At 39.6% G+C, this 17,944-nt stretch overlaps 1 protein-coding gene across 4 annotated transcripts in view; it reads right to left on the bottom strand.

Annotated features, from left to right (window-relative positions):
* slc8a1b (solute carrier family 8 member 1b) overlaps positions 1 to 17,944 on the bottom strand; it is a 250,123-nt gene that overhangs the window by 48,697 nt on the left and 183,482 nt on the right. For 3 of the 4 annotated variants that reach the window (XM_057848307.1, XM_057848308.1, XM_057848311.1), the window contains one exon: positions 8,671 to 8,783. In XM_057848307.1, the coding sequence (XP_057704290.1) occupies positions 8,671 to 8,783 (113 nt within the window). Of the gene's footprint in view, positions 1 to 8,670; positions 8,784 to 8,953; positions 9,061 to 17,944 lie in introns of all 4 variants that reach the window. The other variant, XM_057848309.1, reaches the window with a different exon arrangement.

Raw genomic sequence — 17,944 nt, 5'->3', positions numbered from 1 at the left:
GTAGATGCAAATGAAGGCCCTGAAGCCCTGAAGGCTTTGGTACCACTTGAGCCCTAATAAAGACAAAATAAAAAGTAAAAAACGTACTACATCGTGGCATATTGTTATTGCGAGTTAAAAAGGCCCATATAAGATTTTTTTCCGTATCGCCCAGCGCAAGCTGAGGGGAATCAGTTGACAATAAAGTGGCTACGCTGACAATCCGGCCCCCTCGGTTAGGACGCGCCACTTAAGCGCTGCGGCCGCCCGTTTAAACACACATTAGTTAACAACGCAGAGTTAACGACACGTCCACAGACGCTCATAGCGAGCGGCTGAATGACATGGGAGCGCTGTGACAACTGCAGGAGGTGGACAATTACCAACCTCTTATTTTATAGTGCTTCATGCGGTGCGCACATGTTCTTAAGTGAAGCCCGCCATTTCCGGGGAAATTGCGTGTAATGGCTGAAACCGAATTCAAATGTAGTCATTTAAGTGTAAATGCTGAAATAGAAAGTGATAACTGGATGATAGGTCGAGAGGCCTGAATCACCAATTTCATGACGGTTCAATATCGACTCTTTGTAGTATATTTGATGATATTAAATATGTAAAAGTTCCATTGAAGGGCCTTCCATCGATTTACAGCGATCCCTTGCTACTTCGCGCTTCAAACTTTGCGCCTTCAATGGACCTGGCGAGCGGGGGTGGGCGTGGAGTTAGTGGTGTGTCCCCTCTTCCCGTCCCTGAAGGCCAGTTGATGGGGGCGCGGGTGGCCCCGAGGACCACCCTGGATCCCGGGGGCTGTGACGATGGCTCCTTTGCTGGGCTGCAGGAGGAGGGATGGGCTTGGCTGCACTGGCCCCTAAACACTACAAATTTCCTTTAAATAAAGGACTATCTACTTACATTTGATCATGGACTGACATGTAGAAAAGTTCTCCTCAGACACATCTTGCCATGTTAGCGGCACAACAACGGCCCGCTCTCTGTTTACGTCTTCGCCGTGTAGTAAAGCATTATTTTACGCCGTCATGTTGACCATGTGGCAGCTACGCGTTCCTCCGACGTCGGCCGTTTTGTCCGGCGGTACTCTCCAGCTGCTTCCCCGGCGAGCTCTCCTGTCCGTAGCAGGGGAACGAGCTGTAACCTGCTCGTTGCCGGGCGGGTTGCCGATCGGCGAAGACAATCGACATGATCCCGGGTAGTTTTGAGTGAGTTTTCGCTTCGAAAGCCGAGAATAGACTTTGAAACATCACTCAGTTCAGGTTAGCGTGTCGGTTAGCTGTCGCGCCTCTTGGTTTGTTTACATTCTCCGAAGCCAGGCAGGGAAATGAGAAAAGCCGGACTAACTACGGTGGCATAAAATATTGTTCGGGAGGTGCGACAGTAAAGGTGAAGTTGACAGTTTTGACCATTACGGAGTAATTTTGGCATGTCGTACTGAATAAATGCATTTTTATTATTTCATATTCCATTTAGAACAAAACTATTATTTGTCACGACCATACCATTTATTTAGCAATTGGGGAAAAATACTTGGATAAAAAAGAATATCCTGTAAAAATATTGGAGTACAGAGACTGAAACAATGACATAACCATTTGCCTGCCGACGTCATTCTCCTGTTGGGGACGCTAGAGCCCTATAATGGTAGGCGTGGCGAAACGGCAGATTAAAAGACTAATTTCTCGTCATCTGCGCTTTGCCAAATTGTTGTATATAGTCCAGGGGTGTCCAAACGTTTTGCAAAGGGGGCCAGAATAGGTGTGGTAAAAATGTGGGGGGTCGACCTTGGCTGACGTCCTTTACGTAGAACAATATATTTAAGCAAAATTTAGCAAGCCATTCTGTGTGTCACATTTGCTTTATTATTATTTTTTTAAATTAATAATTTCAACAATCTCGCAACTAACCTTTGTGGCGTACTCTTTCGACTCTCGGGTTCTTGCAAAATACTGCTTCTGTGAAATTGAACTAGCTTCAAGTTGCTTCAATTTCTTGCTGCGTATCTTCAATGTAATGTGGTCGTACATGTCAGCGTGTCTCGTAAAACAGCGACTGCCTCTTTGCAAATGAGGCAGACACAGTTGTTGCGTATTTTATTGACGAAATAGTCCAATATCCACCTATCCTTGAAGCGTCGGCCGTCGCAGTCAACTTTTTTTGTTGATTGTCGCTATTTTAGAAAATTGGAAGTAAATGGTCACACGGGGTAATGTTGCTTAGAGTGCTGCTGCCTTTTAGTGTGTAAATGAGGAGCAGCATTTAGTGTTTAAGCTACCTCATATGCTGGTAGCTGTACTGCTGACCAATTTATTAAGTGTGTGCGGGCCAGACGTTATTGATTTTATGACAGAGGCCGGGGGCCGGATGAAATTTGACCACGGGCCGCATTTGGCCCCCGGGCCGGACTTTGGACATGTCTGATATAGCCAAAACGTCTCAAAATATGATTCTAATTCACATAATAATGCTATTTAAGACTTTTTTTTTTTTTTTAAATCCTGTCGTACACACTTTAAGCACCTGAGGTTTAGAGGGGCACACACATACACATTATGTGTTACCTCTGCGTAGGGGCTGTTGGGAGGGGCGAGGCGAAGACATGAATGGAAGCTATTGTAATGTGCACTCCTGCTGGAAGTAATGGGCCACCATCTACGTTGACAAATGATGGGCCCGCAAGAGGTGTGTTTCCTCGTTTAGAGGACAGAGGGCGCTCTCGCAGTGATAATGGCAACGGCGCTTGGGGCGCACATGCATTACTAACATAATAATAATCATGACTTAATAACCTTGATAAGTGCACTTGCTCGGCTAAGAAGGCAATGGCCAGTGCTTGGTCACCACCTAGCGTCTATGTGTACACGCCAGTGCTAGGAAGGGCGAATGAACGTGACAATCAAGAAGGGAAAGGACGTCTATTACTGTCAATGAATGATATGTTTTAAAAATGTGACACGAATTCACACAATTAGATGCTAACATTGAGCTTACGTAACAGAACAGACACACACACACTTGAGGATTCAAGGAAAAGGAGGGTGAGAGGACATTGCTGTCAGACAAAATCTGTCACGTATATTCCCACTCAGCTCCGCTTTGTGTGTGTGTGTGTGTGTGTGTGTGTGTGCGTCTTGACCCATGTGTTTTGGGCTGTTTTCCCCTCTCAGGGTTGTTCCTTCCTCACACGCTGCACTTTCCAGCCTGCTGTGAACTCGCGCTCCCCAGGCTTTTTTTTTTTTTTTTTGTAAACACGGATTATCACCAGGTCGTCCGTGAATTTGGCTCGCTCAGACAGAAGTCAGAAGTACGTGAATTTACCCGCGAGTTGAAAATAAATTTAAAGTCGTGTTTAACGCACAGGTGTCAAACCAGAAGGCACGAGGGCCAATTTTGGCCCACCAGACAGATTTGTGTGGCCGGTGAATGTAAATCATTTGATTGAAGATTTTGCTAATCAGAGAATGTTTCCTGATTATTTCCTTGTTTAAAAAAATGTTCAATATTTTTTCTTAAATGTATAAGTTAAAAGAGGATATTTACACTTTTTACCCAAAACAAACAAAAAACTGTTCCCCTGACTACAGATACTAGTCCAGTATCATGTTTAACTTGGTATTTATCATGTAAAAATCCTGATAATTATCATGTAAAAAAGGATAATTACCTTAAATTGTGACAACTATAATGTAAAAATTAGCATGTAAAGGAGAGAAAATTACCATGTAAAAACGTGAAAGCTATCATGTAAAAATGTGATAATTGTGTAAAAACATGATATCATAAAAAATGCAATAAGTATGTAAAACGTGATATTTATCATGTAAAAATTCTACACTTATGTAAAACGTGATATTTGTCGTGTATAAAAACATCAAAACTATCATGTAAAAACATGAAAACTATATCATGTAAAAAATTGTGATGACTGTGTAAAAAACATTATGCCTATGTAAAACCATGATAATTATGTAAAAATGTGATATTTACCATGTAAAAATGTGACAACTATCATGTAAAAACGTGATAATTATCATGTAAAAACCTAATAACGATCCTGTAAAATCGCATTATGTACAAAGGTGATATTTATCATTTCAAAATCCAGATAATTATCAGGTAAAAACGGGATAATTACATTAAATTGTGATAACTACCTATAATAAATATACAGTATATAACTATAATAAAACTTAGCATGTAATGGAGAGATAATGATGATGTAAAAACGTGAAAATTATCATGTAAAAATATGATGATTGTGTAAAAACAAATGTAAAAATGCAATAATGCAAAAATGCAAAAACTCAACAATTATCTAAAACGTGGTGTTCATCATATAAAAAAACATGAAACCATTCATGTAAAAACATGATAATTAGTATAAACGTGATAATTATCATGTATAATCGTAATAACAATCCTGTAAAATCACATTATGTAAAAACGTGATGTTTCTCATGTAAAAATATGATGACAATCATGTGAAAATCCCGATACTTATCATGTAAAAACGGGATAATTACATTAAATTGTGATAACTATAACGTTAAAAATGTGAAAACTAGCATGTAAAAGAGATAATGATCATGTAAAAATGTGAAAACTAGCATGTAAAAATGTGGTGATTGTGTCAAAACAAATGTAAAAATGCAATAATTATGTAAAACGTGGTATTCATCATGTAAAAAACATGAAACGTTTGATGTAAAAACGTTATGACTGTGTAAAAACATGATAATTATCACATAGAAACGTGATAGCTATCATGTTTTACCATGATATTGTGATGTAAAAACATGAAAACTATCATGTAAAAATGTGATTATGTAAAAAAAGATATTTATGTAAAAACAATTATGTAAAAAGGATAACTATAATATAAAAATGTGATGACTCTTATGTAAAAATGTAAAAACGTGAAAAATAGCATGTAAACATGGGATGATTGTGTAAAAACATATCTAAAAATGCAATAATTGTGTAAAACGTGGTATTTATCATGTAAAAACATGAAAACCTACGTGTAAATACATGATGATTATGTAAAAACATAGTTATCGTGTAAAAACGTGAACTATCATGTTTTTACATGATTTTGTCATGTAAAAACATGAAAACTATCATGTAAAAAATGATTATGTAAAAAATGATACTTATGTAAAACTATTGTAAAAATGTGATAACTATCATGTAGAAGCGTGATAATTATGTAAAAACCTAATAACAATCCTGTAAAATCGCATTTTGTAAAAATGTGATGTTTTTTATTTAAAAATATGATGACAATAATGTAAAAATCATATCATGTAAAAACGAGATAATTACATTAAATTGTGACAACTATAATGTAAAAATTAAAAAAAAAAAACTAGTATATCAAGGAGAGATAACTATCATGTACAAATGTGAAAAGTAGCATGTAAACACGTGATGATTGTGTAAAAACATATCTTGTAAAAATGCAATAATTATGTAAAACGTGGTATTTATCATGTAAAACATGAAAACCTACATGTAAACACGTGATGACTATGTAAAAACATGACAATTATCATGTAAAAATGTGATAACTATCATGTTTTTACATGATATTGTCATGTAAAAACATGAAACTATCATGTAAAAAAAAAACGTATGTTTAAAAACATGATAGTTATGTAAAAAAGGTGATAATTATAATGTAAAAATTAATATCTATCATGTAAAAACGTGATAATTATCAAGTGTAAATGTAATAATGATCCTGTAAAAATTGCATTACGTAAAAATGTGATATTTATCATGTAAAAATATGATAATCATCATTAAAAACATGAAAACCTATGAAAAAAATAGTTTTACCTGAACTTGAATTATCATGTCTTTAGATGATACTATCACGTAAAGACGCAATATTTATGTAAAAACATGATACTTATCATGTTTTTACATTATATTAGCATATAAAATATGGATGTAAAAACGGTAAAAAACGTCATATTTATCAAGAAAAACATGAAAACTATCATTAAAAAACTTGATAATTATCATATGTAAAATGCGATAATTATGTTAAAATGCGATAATTATCATGCAAAAATGTGATAACTCATGTTTTCACATGATACTATGTGTAAACGCATGACAACTATCATGAAAAATACCATAGTTATGTAAAAACCTGATAAGTATCATTTAAAATCGGGACAATTTTCATGTATAAACATGATAATTTTTTTCAAAACATAACTATCATGTAAAGACGTTTATGTAAATTTGTGACAAAAAAAAGATACATATATTATGGATATAAATATAATAAATATATTTATATTTTATATTTGTGTGTTTACATTTGTCTACATGACTCACTTCAAGCAGCAAGAAATCATGACGTGGGAATGTTGACTGGCAAACTATATGAACGCTTGCAGCCATTCAGATGAAATCACATGATAATATTGGGGGGAGAAAAAAAACGTGTCTGTTCCACCTGCGAACACTTTACAAATGTCACAGTGAGAAAGCTCTGACATTTTCAAACCCCGGCAGCAGATTTGACATCTCGCACAAGAAGAAGCCCTGAAAGCGCCAGAGTGGCGGGAGGAAAGAAGAAAAAGCCAGGAGGAAGAAGAAAGGACAGGTGTGATTCCCACTCAAGCGAGTCTCTGAAGGAAAGCAAGGGAGGAAAGAAAAAAAAGAAGACAGGAAAAATGCTTCAAAAACTTCAATCAAAAGGCTTCGGAAAATGGAGCCGGTCACGAGTAGACGTCCGATCTATTTGCTGCCACCTCTTCCCCATCAAACGGATTGGACGTCTAGCACTGTCAGTGGACTAGAAACAACAGAATGCCTTGTGACTGAATGTCTTTGGAGCTTTAGGGTTTCGTGTCAAACTCGCGGGCCGGGGGCCGGATTTGGCCGCCACGTCATTTTGTGTGGCCCACAAAAATAAATTATAAAGCAGTGATTCCCAACCTCGCGGTCGCCAAAGAATCCCCCTTGATGGGTTGTAATTTTACTACACGGACACACTTATTCCAGATTAAAAGCCTGATCGGAATAAAAAATGCTTCGGAGAATATTCTGTTCCAATCAAACCCACTGCGAACAAGATTTTATTCAAAACTAGAAACTACAATTTCTGGAGACATTACGATAGGCTTTGTTGTTGTAGATGCAGATCTATCAGGTCACTTTCCGTTGATTTGGGGACACGTCCTTTTGATATCAGGTCACTTCTTTTAGATTTAGGCACTTTCGGGGTCACGTCCCGTTGATATCAGGTCACTTCCAGGTCATTGGGGGACATTTGGGGGACAAGGGCTGTTGATATCAGGTCACTTCCCTTAGATTTAGGGACATTTCGGGGTCACGTCCTGTTGATATCAGGTCACTTCCCGTTATTTTGGGGACACATTCTGTTGATATCAGGTAACTTCCCATTCATTTAGGGACATTTTGGGGCTCACAACCTTTTGTTAGCCGGTGAATTCCCATTGATTTGGGGACTTTTCGGGTACACGTCCTGTTGATATCAGGTCACTTCCTGTCGATTTGGGGACATTTCAGGGACACGTCTGTTGATATCAGGTCACTTCCCGTTGATTTAGGGACATTTCGGGGTCACGTCCCGTTGATATCAAGTCACTTCCAGTTCATTTGGGGGACAAGGGCTGTTGATATCAGGTAACTTCCCATTCATTTAGGGACATGTTGGGGTCATGTCCTTTTGTTAGCCGGTGAATTCCCATTGATTTGGGAAACATTTCGGGGACACGTCCTGTTGATATCAGGTCACTTCCCGTTGATTTGGGGACATTTCAGGGACACGTCTGTTGATATCAGGTCACTTCCCGTTGATTTAGGGACATTTCGGGGTAACGTTTTTTTTTTTTTATATCAGGTCACTTGCTGTTGATTTTGGGAGATTTCTGGGACACGTCCTGTTGATATCAGCTCACCTTCGGTTCATTTGGGGACATTTCGGGGAAACGTCCGTTGACATCAGGTCACTTCCCGTTGATTTAGGGACATTTCGGGGGTAACGTTTTCTCGATATCAGGTCGCTAGCTGTTGATTTGGGGAGATTTTGGGGACACGTCCCGTTGATATCAAGTCACTTCCAGTTCATTTGGGGACATTTTGGGGACACATCCTGTTGAAATATCAGGACACTTCCAGTTTATTTAGGGACATTTCAATCACACATACATTGACATCAGGTCACTTCCCGTTGATTTAGGGGAATTTCGGAGTAACGTCTTCTTGATATCAGGTCACTTGCCGATGATTTGGGGACATTTCGGGGACACGTCCTGTTGGTATCAGGTCACTTCCCGTTGATTTAGGACATTTCGAGGGTCACAAATCATTAGTAATTGCAATCATTTTCCGGGAGAAATTGAGCATTATCTGACAGAATTGCAGGGGTGCCAATACTTTTGGCCAGCACTGTATGAGTCCCTGAATAAAAAAAAAGGTTGGGAATCACTGTCATAAATAATCATCTTGGAATCATAAGTAAAGAACTAATTTCATAAGTAGAGGTACCACTCTACGAGGGCTAATTGATTAGTTGCCGATTTGTTGATTCTTCATAGCAGCCCTTAGTGCCCTAAACCGAACAACGATTTATCGATTTTAAAGATGAGTTTGACACCACTGGGTTAGGGGGGATTCGGGGCAAGGGTCTCACACCTGTCCAATCTGTTCCGTTGCATCTCCTCCACTCTGGTGCTTGAAGCAGAATGTAGAAGGAGGACTGCTTATTGTACTCCTCCCGGTCTAAGATCCTAACCGTTATGCTCTTCCTGTATGGGACACCCACACACACACACACACACATACAAGGGGAATGGTAAATGCATGCATGGTATGAAAATATACAACACAGCACAAATGAATTCACAGAACACAAACACGCGCGAGGAGGAGATGTGGCGCACAAGGAGGTGATTGGCTCAAAGTAGCGCCTCCCGACCTTTGGAGTCGTCGCTCTCCACCAGGCGAGGTTCGCCGATCTCTACGTAGAAGGTTTTGTTCTTCTCGTACTCCTCGTCGTCAATAATTTTCACGTTGATGGTTTTACTGAAAGGGAGGAAGGAAAAGCAGGAAGAGAAGAAGCAGAAGAGAAAAGTAAGGAAAAGGATAGCAAGTAGAGATGTCCCGATCACGTCATTTTCAAAGTATCGGAATCGGCAAAAAAATATCGGCCATGCCTTTTTTTAATATGTATATATTTTTTAATTAAATCGTTTTCTAATTGTATTTAACGTTACAGACATAATATGTTACACCCATCCAGAGTCTTTAGTTTAGGCTTAAGGTAGGGTTATCAAATTTATCCCGATAACGGCGGTAATTAATTTTTAAAAAAATGTATCACGTTAAAATATTTTACGCAATTTATGCATGCGCTGCACGACCCACTCACACATTGTCGAGCTCAATCTGTAATGGCGCCGTTTTACCTATATAGAGAGATAAAAGGCAGCGTAAAATGTGTAGAGTGAATTTTGGCAGCCTTTGGAGCGTTTTTTAATTGGCTAAAGCCTTACAATCCCTCTTCCCACGATTAGAAATATCATGGGAAGCAATGTGGGGAAGCAAGGTAGCAATTGATCTTTTCCTTAACACCCTATTTTATTTCCCAATGCAGAGAAGATATATTAATTGGTAGCACTGCGCACAGTCATGGTTCCACTTCCCATCATGCAGTTGGGCACAGCTACAGTATCATTTACTGAAAGCTCAACAAATACACTAGATGGCAATATTTAGTCACAATATACAAAGTCACAAGTCTTTCTATTTGTGGATCCCTCTCACAGAAAGAATGTTAATAATGTAAATGCCATCTTGAGGATTTATTGTCATAATAAACAAATACAGTACTTATGTACTGTATGTTGAATGTATATATTCGTCCGCGTTTTATTCATTTTTTTCTTAATGCATTGCCAAAATGTATATGATCGGGAAAAATTATCGGGAAGGATTGGAATTGAATCGGGAGCAAAAAAAAAGCAATCGGATCAGGAAATATCGGGATCGGCAGATACTCATACTAAAATGATCGGGATCGGCTCGGGAGCAAAAAAAACATGATCGGAACAACCCTAATAGCAAGTATTGCTTTTCCCAATGGAGCTCAAGTTTAGTGGATCTAATGTGCTGAAGTCATTTGCTAGCTTTTTTGGATTAACCTGAATTTACATTTAACTCATGTACGTTTGTTGGTGATAGACGTCCAATCCAATTTGACTGGGACTTGTTAATCCGCTGATGAAATGGATTGGACGGCTACCGTAGTTAAATGAGTGCCCAAGACTACCATTTTAGTTGATACTCAGGCGAGGTTCACACAAGCAGGTCTTAGTGCACGAATTAGGGGTGCATGATATCCATTTTTTTGAAACCGATATCGATAACTTTCTGCTCCTCAAAGCCGATACCGATATCGATAACCGATAATAAATACATAATTTTTAAAATGTATAACCTGAGTTTTTGAACACCTGGAGGTTTAAAAAAAAAAAAAAAAAAAAACTAGTGGTGGATTCAACGTAGGTTTGCCTTTGATCTCACCAGATTTTTCATAATGACATGAACAAAACAGTGCGTTTCACTTCTGCACTGCCCGACAGCCAGCTAAGAATGAATACACTTCCATAAACCACAAGGCTTGGTCTTTTCTTGCTTTTATGGGAAGACACTCGTCTTAATATTGTGAAAGTACAACAGAAAAATACACATATTCAATACTCAATATACAACAAACTGCAAAATACACTTATATACACAACTATTATATGTATAGCATAGCACACTAGCTTGAGCGACTAAAGCATTGGCTGGCTTCTATAACACAACTTATGAAGTTCTGTACATATGACCCTTCAACACAGAAGTAAACATATATTGCACATCCATATGTTATAGTAAACATAAAATACTTACATATATTTCCGAGGCGGAAACGTAACAGAAAGCATTCACGACTGTCAATCCTACCGCTAGACAACGCAATGTGTAAGTGATTGAACCAAACTACTGTGACAAAAAACAGATGCAGTGAATTATTCTGACCAGCAGGTGGGAGCAATGCAACGCAAATGGTCAACCGATTTCCCATACTAGTGTGTAAACTGTAAAGCCAGAACAGAACATATTATTGATCCTATTATAAATGTTATTAGAATGATCTTGCCTGGTACACCAGACTCACCGCTGTTCCAGCTATTGAGTCTGGCCACCATTCAGCGGATACAATTTCCAGGGCGGAGCAAGCCACAGCAAACAGACAGCGGAGTGGACCAATCAGCAACGGGCAGACGTGACGTTAGTAAATCGACGAGGGCAGGACGAGGGACTTGCGCGCGGAGGTAAACATACGAGGAGAGCGGAGTTTATTCAACATGGCTAGCGCGAGACAGACTGTTGTCAATGACTCGTGTCGATGTGTTTTTGGTAATTTAAAACTGATTTTACCGTGGATTGGAACATATTCTCGGCTCTCCTGTTCACCATCTGTGTTGTTGTGGAGACGACTTCCGACGCGCAAGAGTGACGTTGCTCGTTAAGAACGCGTCACGCAAATAAACGAATCTGATTTGTCGATTGATTTTGTACCTGCTCGAGAGGCTGTTAATGGGATGGTTCCCAGACTATTTCTCTCAGTGTTTGAAAAATACAGGGAGAACAGTCTGGCCGTGCCAGGCAAGGAATTATCAGGATGACGTCATAATTCCTATCATCGGACCGATAATTATCGGACCAATAATTATCATGCACCAGTAGCACGAATTCGATTTTTTGATGTTTTCCTGGTGTAGGTTTCTTACAAATAAATTCCTGTTGATTCCAGGGTATTTCAGCGCCAGTTGCTGTTTATTAGTCACTGCCTGTTGATTTATGGGAATTTTTGGGTCACTTCCTTGTTACTTGCTGCCATTGACGGCGCTTGACCTCCAGTCTATTTTGACGGGGAAGGGGGCAAATGACCGAAACTGCAAAGTAAGCCAAGTTCACTAGGGCATCGACTCGATCACACAAATCCAAAATCTCTAGCTTTACGACGCCAATGTCAAAATGAGCTGCAACATGCCTGTTAGGCAGGACAACCTCCCCGTTTATGACACCGCTGCTTTAAGCTCACAACTCAACAGAGAGTAGGATGCATTTGTTTCGCAAGGTCACGATTAGGCCTCAGGTGGACTTTAATGAGATTAAACGTAAGCGCGGGGCCTTCAAACCGCTCGGGGACTTTCATTTTCCTCGAGGCTCTTTGCTTTTGTAACAAAATTACGGCCCGCCAAGCGATAATAGGATTTCTTTGGCTGAATTAGCAGCGGACTGACGAGTAGAAGCATAGTCAAGATCTTATGAAATGTGCAGAAATAAGAGAAGACCAAGAAGGGAGCAGTTTTAATTATCCTAATGCCCGATTAACTCGGAAAACATTTCCAAATCCACTATAGGGACAGCTGATAGACCGCATGCAATCTGTCTGTAGGGCTTCACAACATCACACGGAGTGGAAAGAAACCATGAAACAAGCCTTTCGGTAACAGCACACGGCAATATTTCTTCTTAATTTCAATCGTATAATGCTGCTAAGATGCTAATGCTTGAAACCAGGCACGCTTTGTAGATTTGTACACACGATAGCAACACTAAAAGCGCATTAGGACAAGATGTGTCGTTCACGATGCACTTTAAAGGCATTTTAATGGACTTAATTGTGGTGGCGGCGAAAGACGTGTATCAGCTCTCTCATTATCTCATTACGCACAGGTTGATTTATCTGCCGCTTGATCCAAACAAAGGAGAGTTTAATCCAGTGAATTACCAACACACACACACAAATTAGAGGGGATTAGCCTATTAGAAGGGTTGAGCTCGTTTATAACTGTCCCTTAAGAACAGATGGAGGGATGACGGATTGGAAAGAAGGGTCGGGTATCATTTGCGTTTTACCTGATAACGGTTACTACTCGGTTCTGGTGTTTAAATGGTTCCTGATAACCTACCGTAATTTTCAGATTATAAAACGGTACTTTTTTCCTTCTTTTTGAATCCTGTGGTTTATAGTCCAGTGCGGCTTATTCGTTGATTTATTTGGGTTAATAGGCAACACTTTATTTGACAGCGGCATCATAAAAGTATCATAATTATGACATGACACTAGGGATGTTCCGATCCAGGTTTTTGCACTTCCGATCCGATATCGATATTGTTTAGCACTTCCGATCCGATACCGATACTGGCCGATACCGGCCTATCTGAGCATGTGTTAAAGTTTAAAGTTATTTAACCTCCTTACTTAGTTGTCAGACTCATTTTGAAAAAGGTTTCAGTACTCTTGATAACAACTAGCCAGCTGAATTAGTAGAGTTTGAATAACACACAACGATTGATAACAAGAAACTGACCTGTTTATTCAGTGACAAACACAAAACATAAATAACAAACAGAAATGGCATAGTCAGTCAGTAAAACGTGCAAATAATATTGTAAACTGTCTTAAAAAAGCAAAACACACAAACAACCTCAGTGGAAAATCCCACAATTTCCCCAAGCTATTAGATGCTTTTAATGTTTCGTGCATTAGTTACGAAAATTGTATAAAAAACCTCTCAGGTTTAAATAAACAACTATTTCAGTATCAAGTTAACATTTTAAAACAGTAAATCAAATACTCAAGTCCCCATTCTGTATCAGCAGACATTTTTACCGATAAAGTCTCTCGGTAAATTGGGAGACAGAAATGTAAATGTAGTGTGTTGATGGTGTGCCGTAAAATGCGGACCGGATTTTAGGGAAATCGAAGCAAAAACTGGAATGGATTATGTAAATCGGTGCGCTGGAAAACCCGGGCCGGACTTCAAAAAAAAAAAACTGGATCGGAAGTCTGGATTGGGATTTTTTCGTGTTGGCCGATCCAATACTGATGCGCATTTTTTGGCCCATATCGGCGTCCGATCCGATCCAAATATCGGATCAGGACATTTCTACATTACACTATTATGGGCATTAATAAATTCTTATGGCAGAGATCATTACATGTCATCCAGCAAATTATGCCAATAACTCCATTTATGTCCAGCTCGGATCTTTTACATCCACTCAAAAGTTAGATGATTTGCCGGATGACACAAGGTGACATCTGTCATAAGCAATTATTAATGCTCATGGCTAGAGGTGTGCAAAATTTCCGATTCTTAGATTATTCGCGATTTGGCCGTGGAAGATTTGAGAACGATTCACAAACATCCAAATTCCAATTATTGAAATATGCCAAGTAAAGCGGAAGTAAAACACACTCAGCGCGCCGCGCAGTCTTCGGGAGGCCATGAGGAACGGAGCGAGAGTAGCTAAACATCATGCTTCTCATTACCCGGAGCGAGAGTAGCTAAACATCATGCCTCTCATTACCCGACCCCTTGGGTAATGCCAATGCTCAACTCACGGCTCTAGCTCAACTCATGCTACGAGATAAAAAAAAACACAACAACATTCCTGACTGCTGCCAACAGCTGCTACAAAGTACATCCACATAATGTTACGGTAGATATCATTTATATAGGACTAGATGCAATATAGATTTGGTAGCGTTAGCAGCACATCTACAGAAAGCTAGATGCAGGCGTTAGTAAACAGCCGCCATCTTAAAGCAGTACACTTCTCTGCAAGGCTGTTCTAGCGAACATTCCAAGCGAACCTAATTAACTTTTTATCTAAACTACTCCTAAATCGGTAAAATATTGACTTGAATCTATCTTTAAAATAGTTTTGAAACTTTCACATGTCGAAAGTAGACAAAAGGGAAATTAGGGAATAACGGGAGGAATTTTAACAACTTTAACGGTTGATTCACAACATTAAATTAATTGAATGTAGTTTGAAGCTGCTGATACAGAATGGGGACTGGAGTTTTTTTTATTTACTGTTATTTTTGTATATTTGTTTACTGTTATATGTTAACTTGATACTGAAATAGTAGTTTGGTTTAGCCTGAGAGTATTTTTGAACAATTTTGGAACTAATGTACAAAACATTAAAAAAAAAAAAAAAAAAAAAAAAAAAAGGAGGGGGGTGCATCAATAATCGTTTTATAATCGAATCGAAGCCTCTGAATCGTAATCGAATCAATAGGTGCCCAAAGAGCTCTACTCTTGGTAGTGTCATGTCATATTTATGATGGTCTTATGACAGTCTTATGGCACCACTGTCAAATAAAGTGTTACCAGATACCATCACTGGCATTTCATGAAACAACTAGAACAGTAACTGAAGAAATAATTAGTACACAGAGCATGAATTTTGATTGTTATTTACATCTGTAGTGCTGCAATGTATGCTCGGAGGCATGTTGTACGACAACAGTGTTGACAGCAGGTGGCGGCAGATGTTGAAGGTCTCACTCAAGGGAGCAGTGATGGCCAAATGAAGCTTTGCAGCCAATTGGTTCAAAGCTTCATGGTGGATCATTTGGTGTTATGACAGTCTTATGAGGCCACTGTCATATAAAATGTTACCGGTTTATATATTTTGGTGTAAATATCCCATAATGCAGTTAGGACAGCTAAGGCTTATAGTCCAGTGCGGCTTATCTATGAACACATGCCATTTTCATGTCAAATTTGGTGGGTGCGGCTTATAGTCGGGTGCGCCTTATAGTCCGAAATTTACGGTAATCTTTTTACTTTCAGTGACTTTATAACATTACCGTTGCTTGTTGACGTTAGCACTAACAGTGCTATGAAAAAGTATCTGAACCTTCTGTAATTTCTCACATTTCTAAATAAAATCCCAATCTTTTTTAATTAAAGTGGCGTTGTAATGGTTTGTTTTGAAAGTGTTTGCATTTAGTTTTATCCATTTGTGCGCATACACTGTCCTCTAGTGGCAACAGTGAATATGACATAACTCATTTAACATGGCTAAACCTAGCTGCTCCTTGTTAAGACCAACATGCAAACAAATAAACAAACAAGCAACAGTAGCAATAATACTATGATATTTAGATGATGATAAAATGACTAAAAAGAAATTGCAACACTACAAGTAACCTGCTGAAAAAGTATCTCACATTTCTGCATAAAATCACCATCAAATGTGAGCTGACCTTTGTCAAAATCACACAGATGGAAAAACTGTCTGCTTTAACTAAAACCACCCAAACATTATAGGTTTTTATATTTTAATGAGGATAGTATGCAAACAATGACAGAAGGGGGAAAAATAAGTAAGTTAACCATCACATTTACAATTTTAGCCCTAAATAACACTATTAATTAAATAGAGAGGGGTTATTTGGTTATTATCTGAGTTCTTCACAGAAAAAGGCCAGGAAATAAATAACACTATTGAGAAAAAAAAAAAAAAAAAAATCAAAGTGCTCTCTGGTATTGTTCAGGGGGCCGGACCAAATGTGGAGGGCCGTAGTAATAAATGTTTGGGTGGTTAAAACAGACACTTTATTTTCATCTGTGTGATTTTGACAAAGATTGATGGTGATTTTAGGGTTAGGGTTAGAAATTCCAAAAGGTTTATAAACTTATTCATACCACTGTAATTTGTAAAACTGAACCGGCAAATATTTCAAATCTATTAGGGGTGTGAAAATATCTCAAAAAGGTGATATATAATGATACTTTGTAGCCCAAAAGGTTATCAATATGCTCCCGGCAAGAATCGATATATCGTTTTAAAAAGATGTCACTGGATATAATAAAGGAGTTAACAGGTTGCTACCAAAATTTTTCTACGAGAATATTGTCTATGTTAACTCAATTCATTTTGACTGACACCCTCCCACTTCAAATGGATCGGACGTCTGTTGTTGTCAAACCAAAGCTGCGAAGTAAAACACACACAAAAGGCAGCGGAGACCCATTTGTATACAGTATATCATCACATGATTGGATGCAGGCGCTCAGACACAGCTTAAAGCAAACAATGTAGGCTACTGTCAAATATTACACACCGCAAGTTAGCGTGCGCGAACACACACACACACACGCCGGTCTGGAAACAATCTTCTCCTTCAAATATTCCGTCGCCATGACGACGCATCACAAGCGCGCGGGTCACGTGCAGAATAAGTGTTTTATAAGTACGTTTTGTGCCATTTTGAATGTGCGTCTGGGAATGTCTGCGCGTGTGTGGTCAAGTGCGATGTCTGCCAGCTTCGACAGTCAAGTCACCGTTCCCCAATTCGGGGGGGAATAAAAGCAGTCCGCCACCCACTCATCGGTTCCCCGCTGCGTAACTAATATGGACGATGACCCGATTCGGCCGTTTTCCACATGACATCACTTCCAACACGTGTCACTGTCAGCGAGTTGAACGGTTACAATAGCGAGACTGTATTTAACACTGCTTTTAAATAGTGCCGTACCATAGACTTCATTACCTATTGACCTGACACTTCGTCATTCTTTGCGTCACACCTTATCACAGGGGGCCGAGCTTCACTTAGTGATAGCCGAAGACGGCACACACCCATTTAAGCTTGGATTTTTGAAGAACTACGTTTTTCGCCCACTCCCCGCAGTCAAGTGCCTGCGCCGCCCGCTCCTGGTTTCCACGCAGACTCCGCTGCTGTCCCACCAGCAGACTCCGACGACGACGACGCTGTCCCGCCAGCAGACTCCGACGACGACGACGCTGCTGTCCCACCAGCAGACTCTTATGACGCTGCTGTCCCGCTAGCAGACTCCGACGACGACGCTGTCCCGCTAGCAGACTCCGACGACGACGATGCTTCTGTCCCGCCAGCAGACTCGGACGACGCTGCTGTCCCGCTAGCAGACTCGGACGACGACGACGATGTTGCTGTCCCGCCAGCATACTCGGATGACGACGCCGCTGTCCCGCCGGCAGATGACGAATCCGACGACTCCGACTCCCCTGGTCCGCCACACGACTACAAAGTTCCTGACGACTTGGTTCCTGGCCCTGCCCC

This window comes from Corythoichthys intestinalis, chromosome 10 (genome assembly GCF_030265065.1).
Source record: "Corythoichthys intestinalis isolate RoL2023-P3 chromosome 10, ASM3026506v1, whole genome shotgun sequence".
NCBI classification, from domain to species: domain Eukaryota; kingdom Metazoa; phylum Chordata; class Actinopteri; order Syngnathiformes; family Syngnathidae; genus Corythoichthys; species Corythoichthys intestinalis.
Note: the sequence above shows the minus strand (reverse complement) of the source record. Positions and strands in the feature narration are given on the sequence as shown.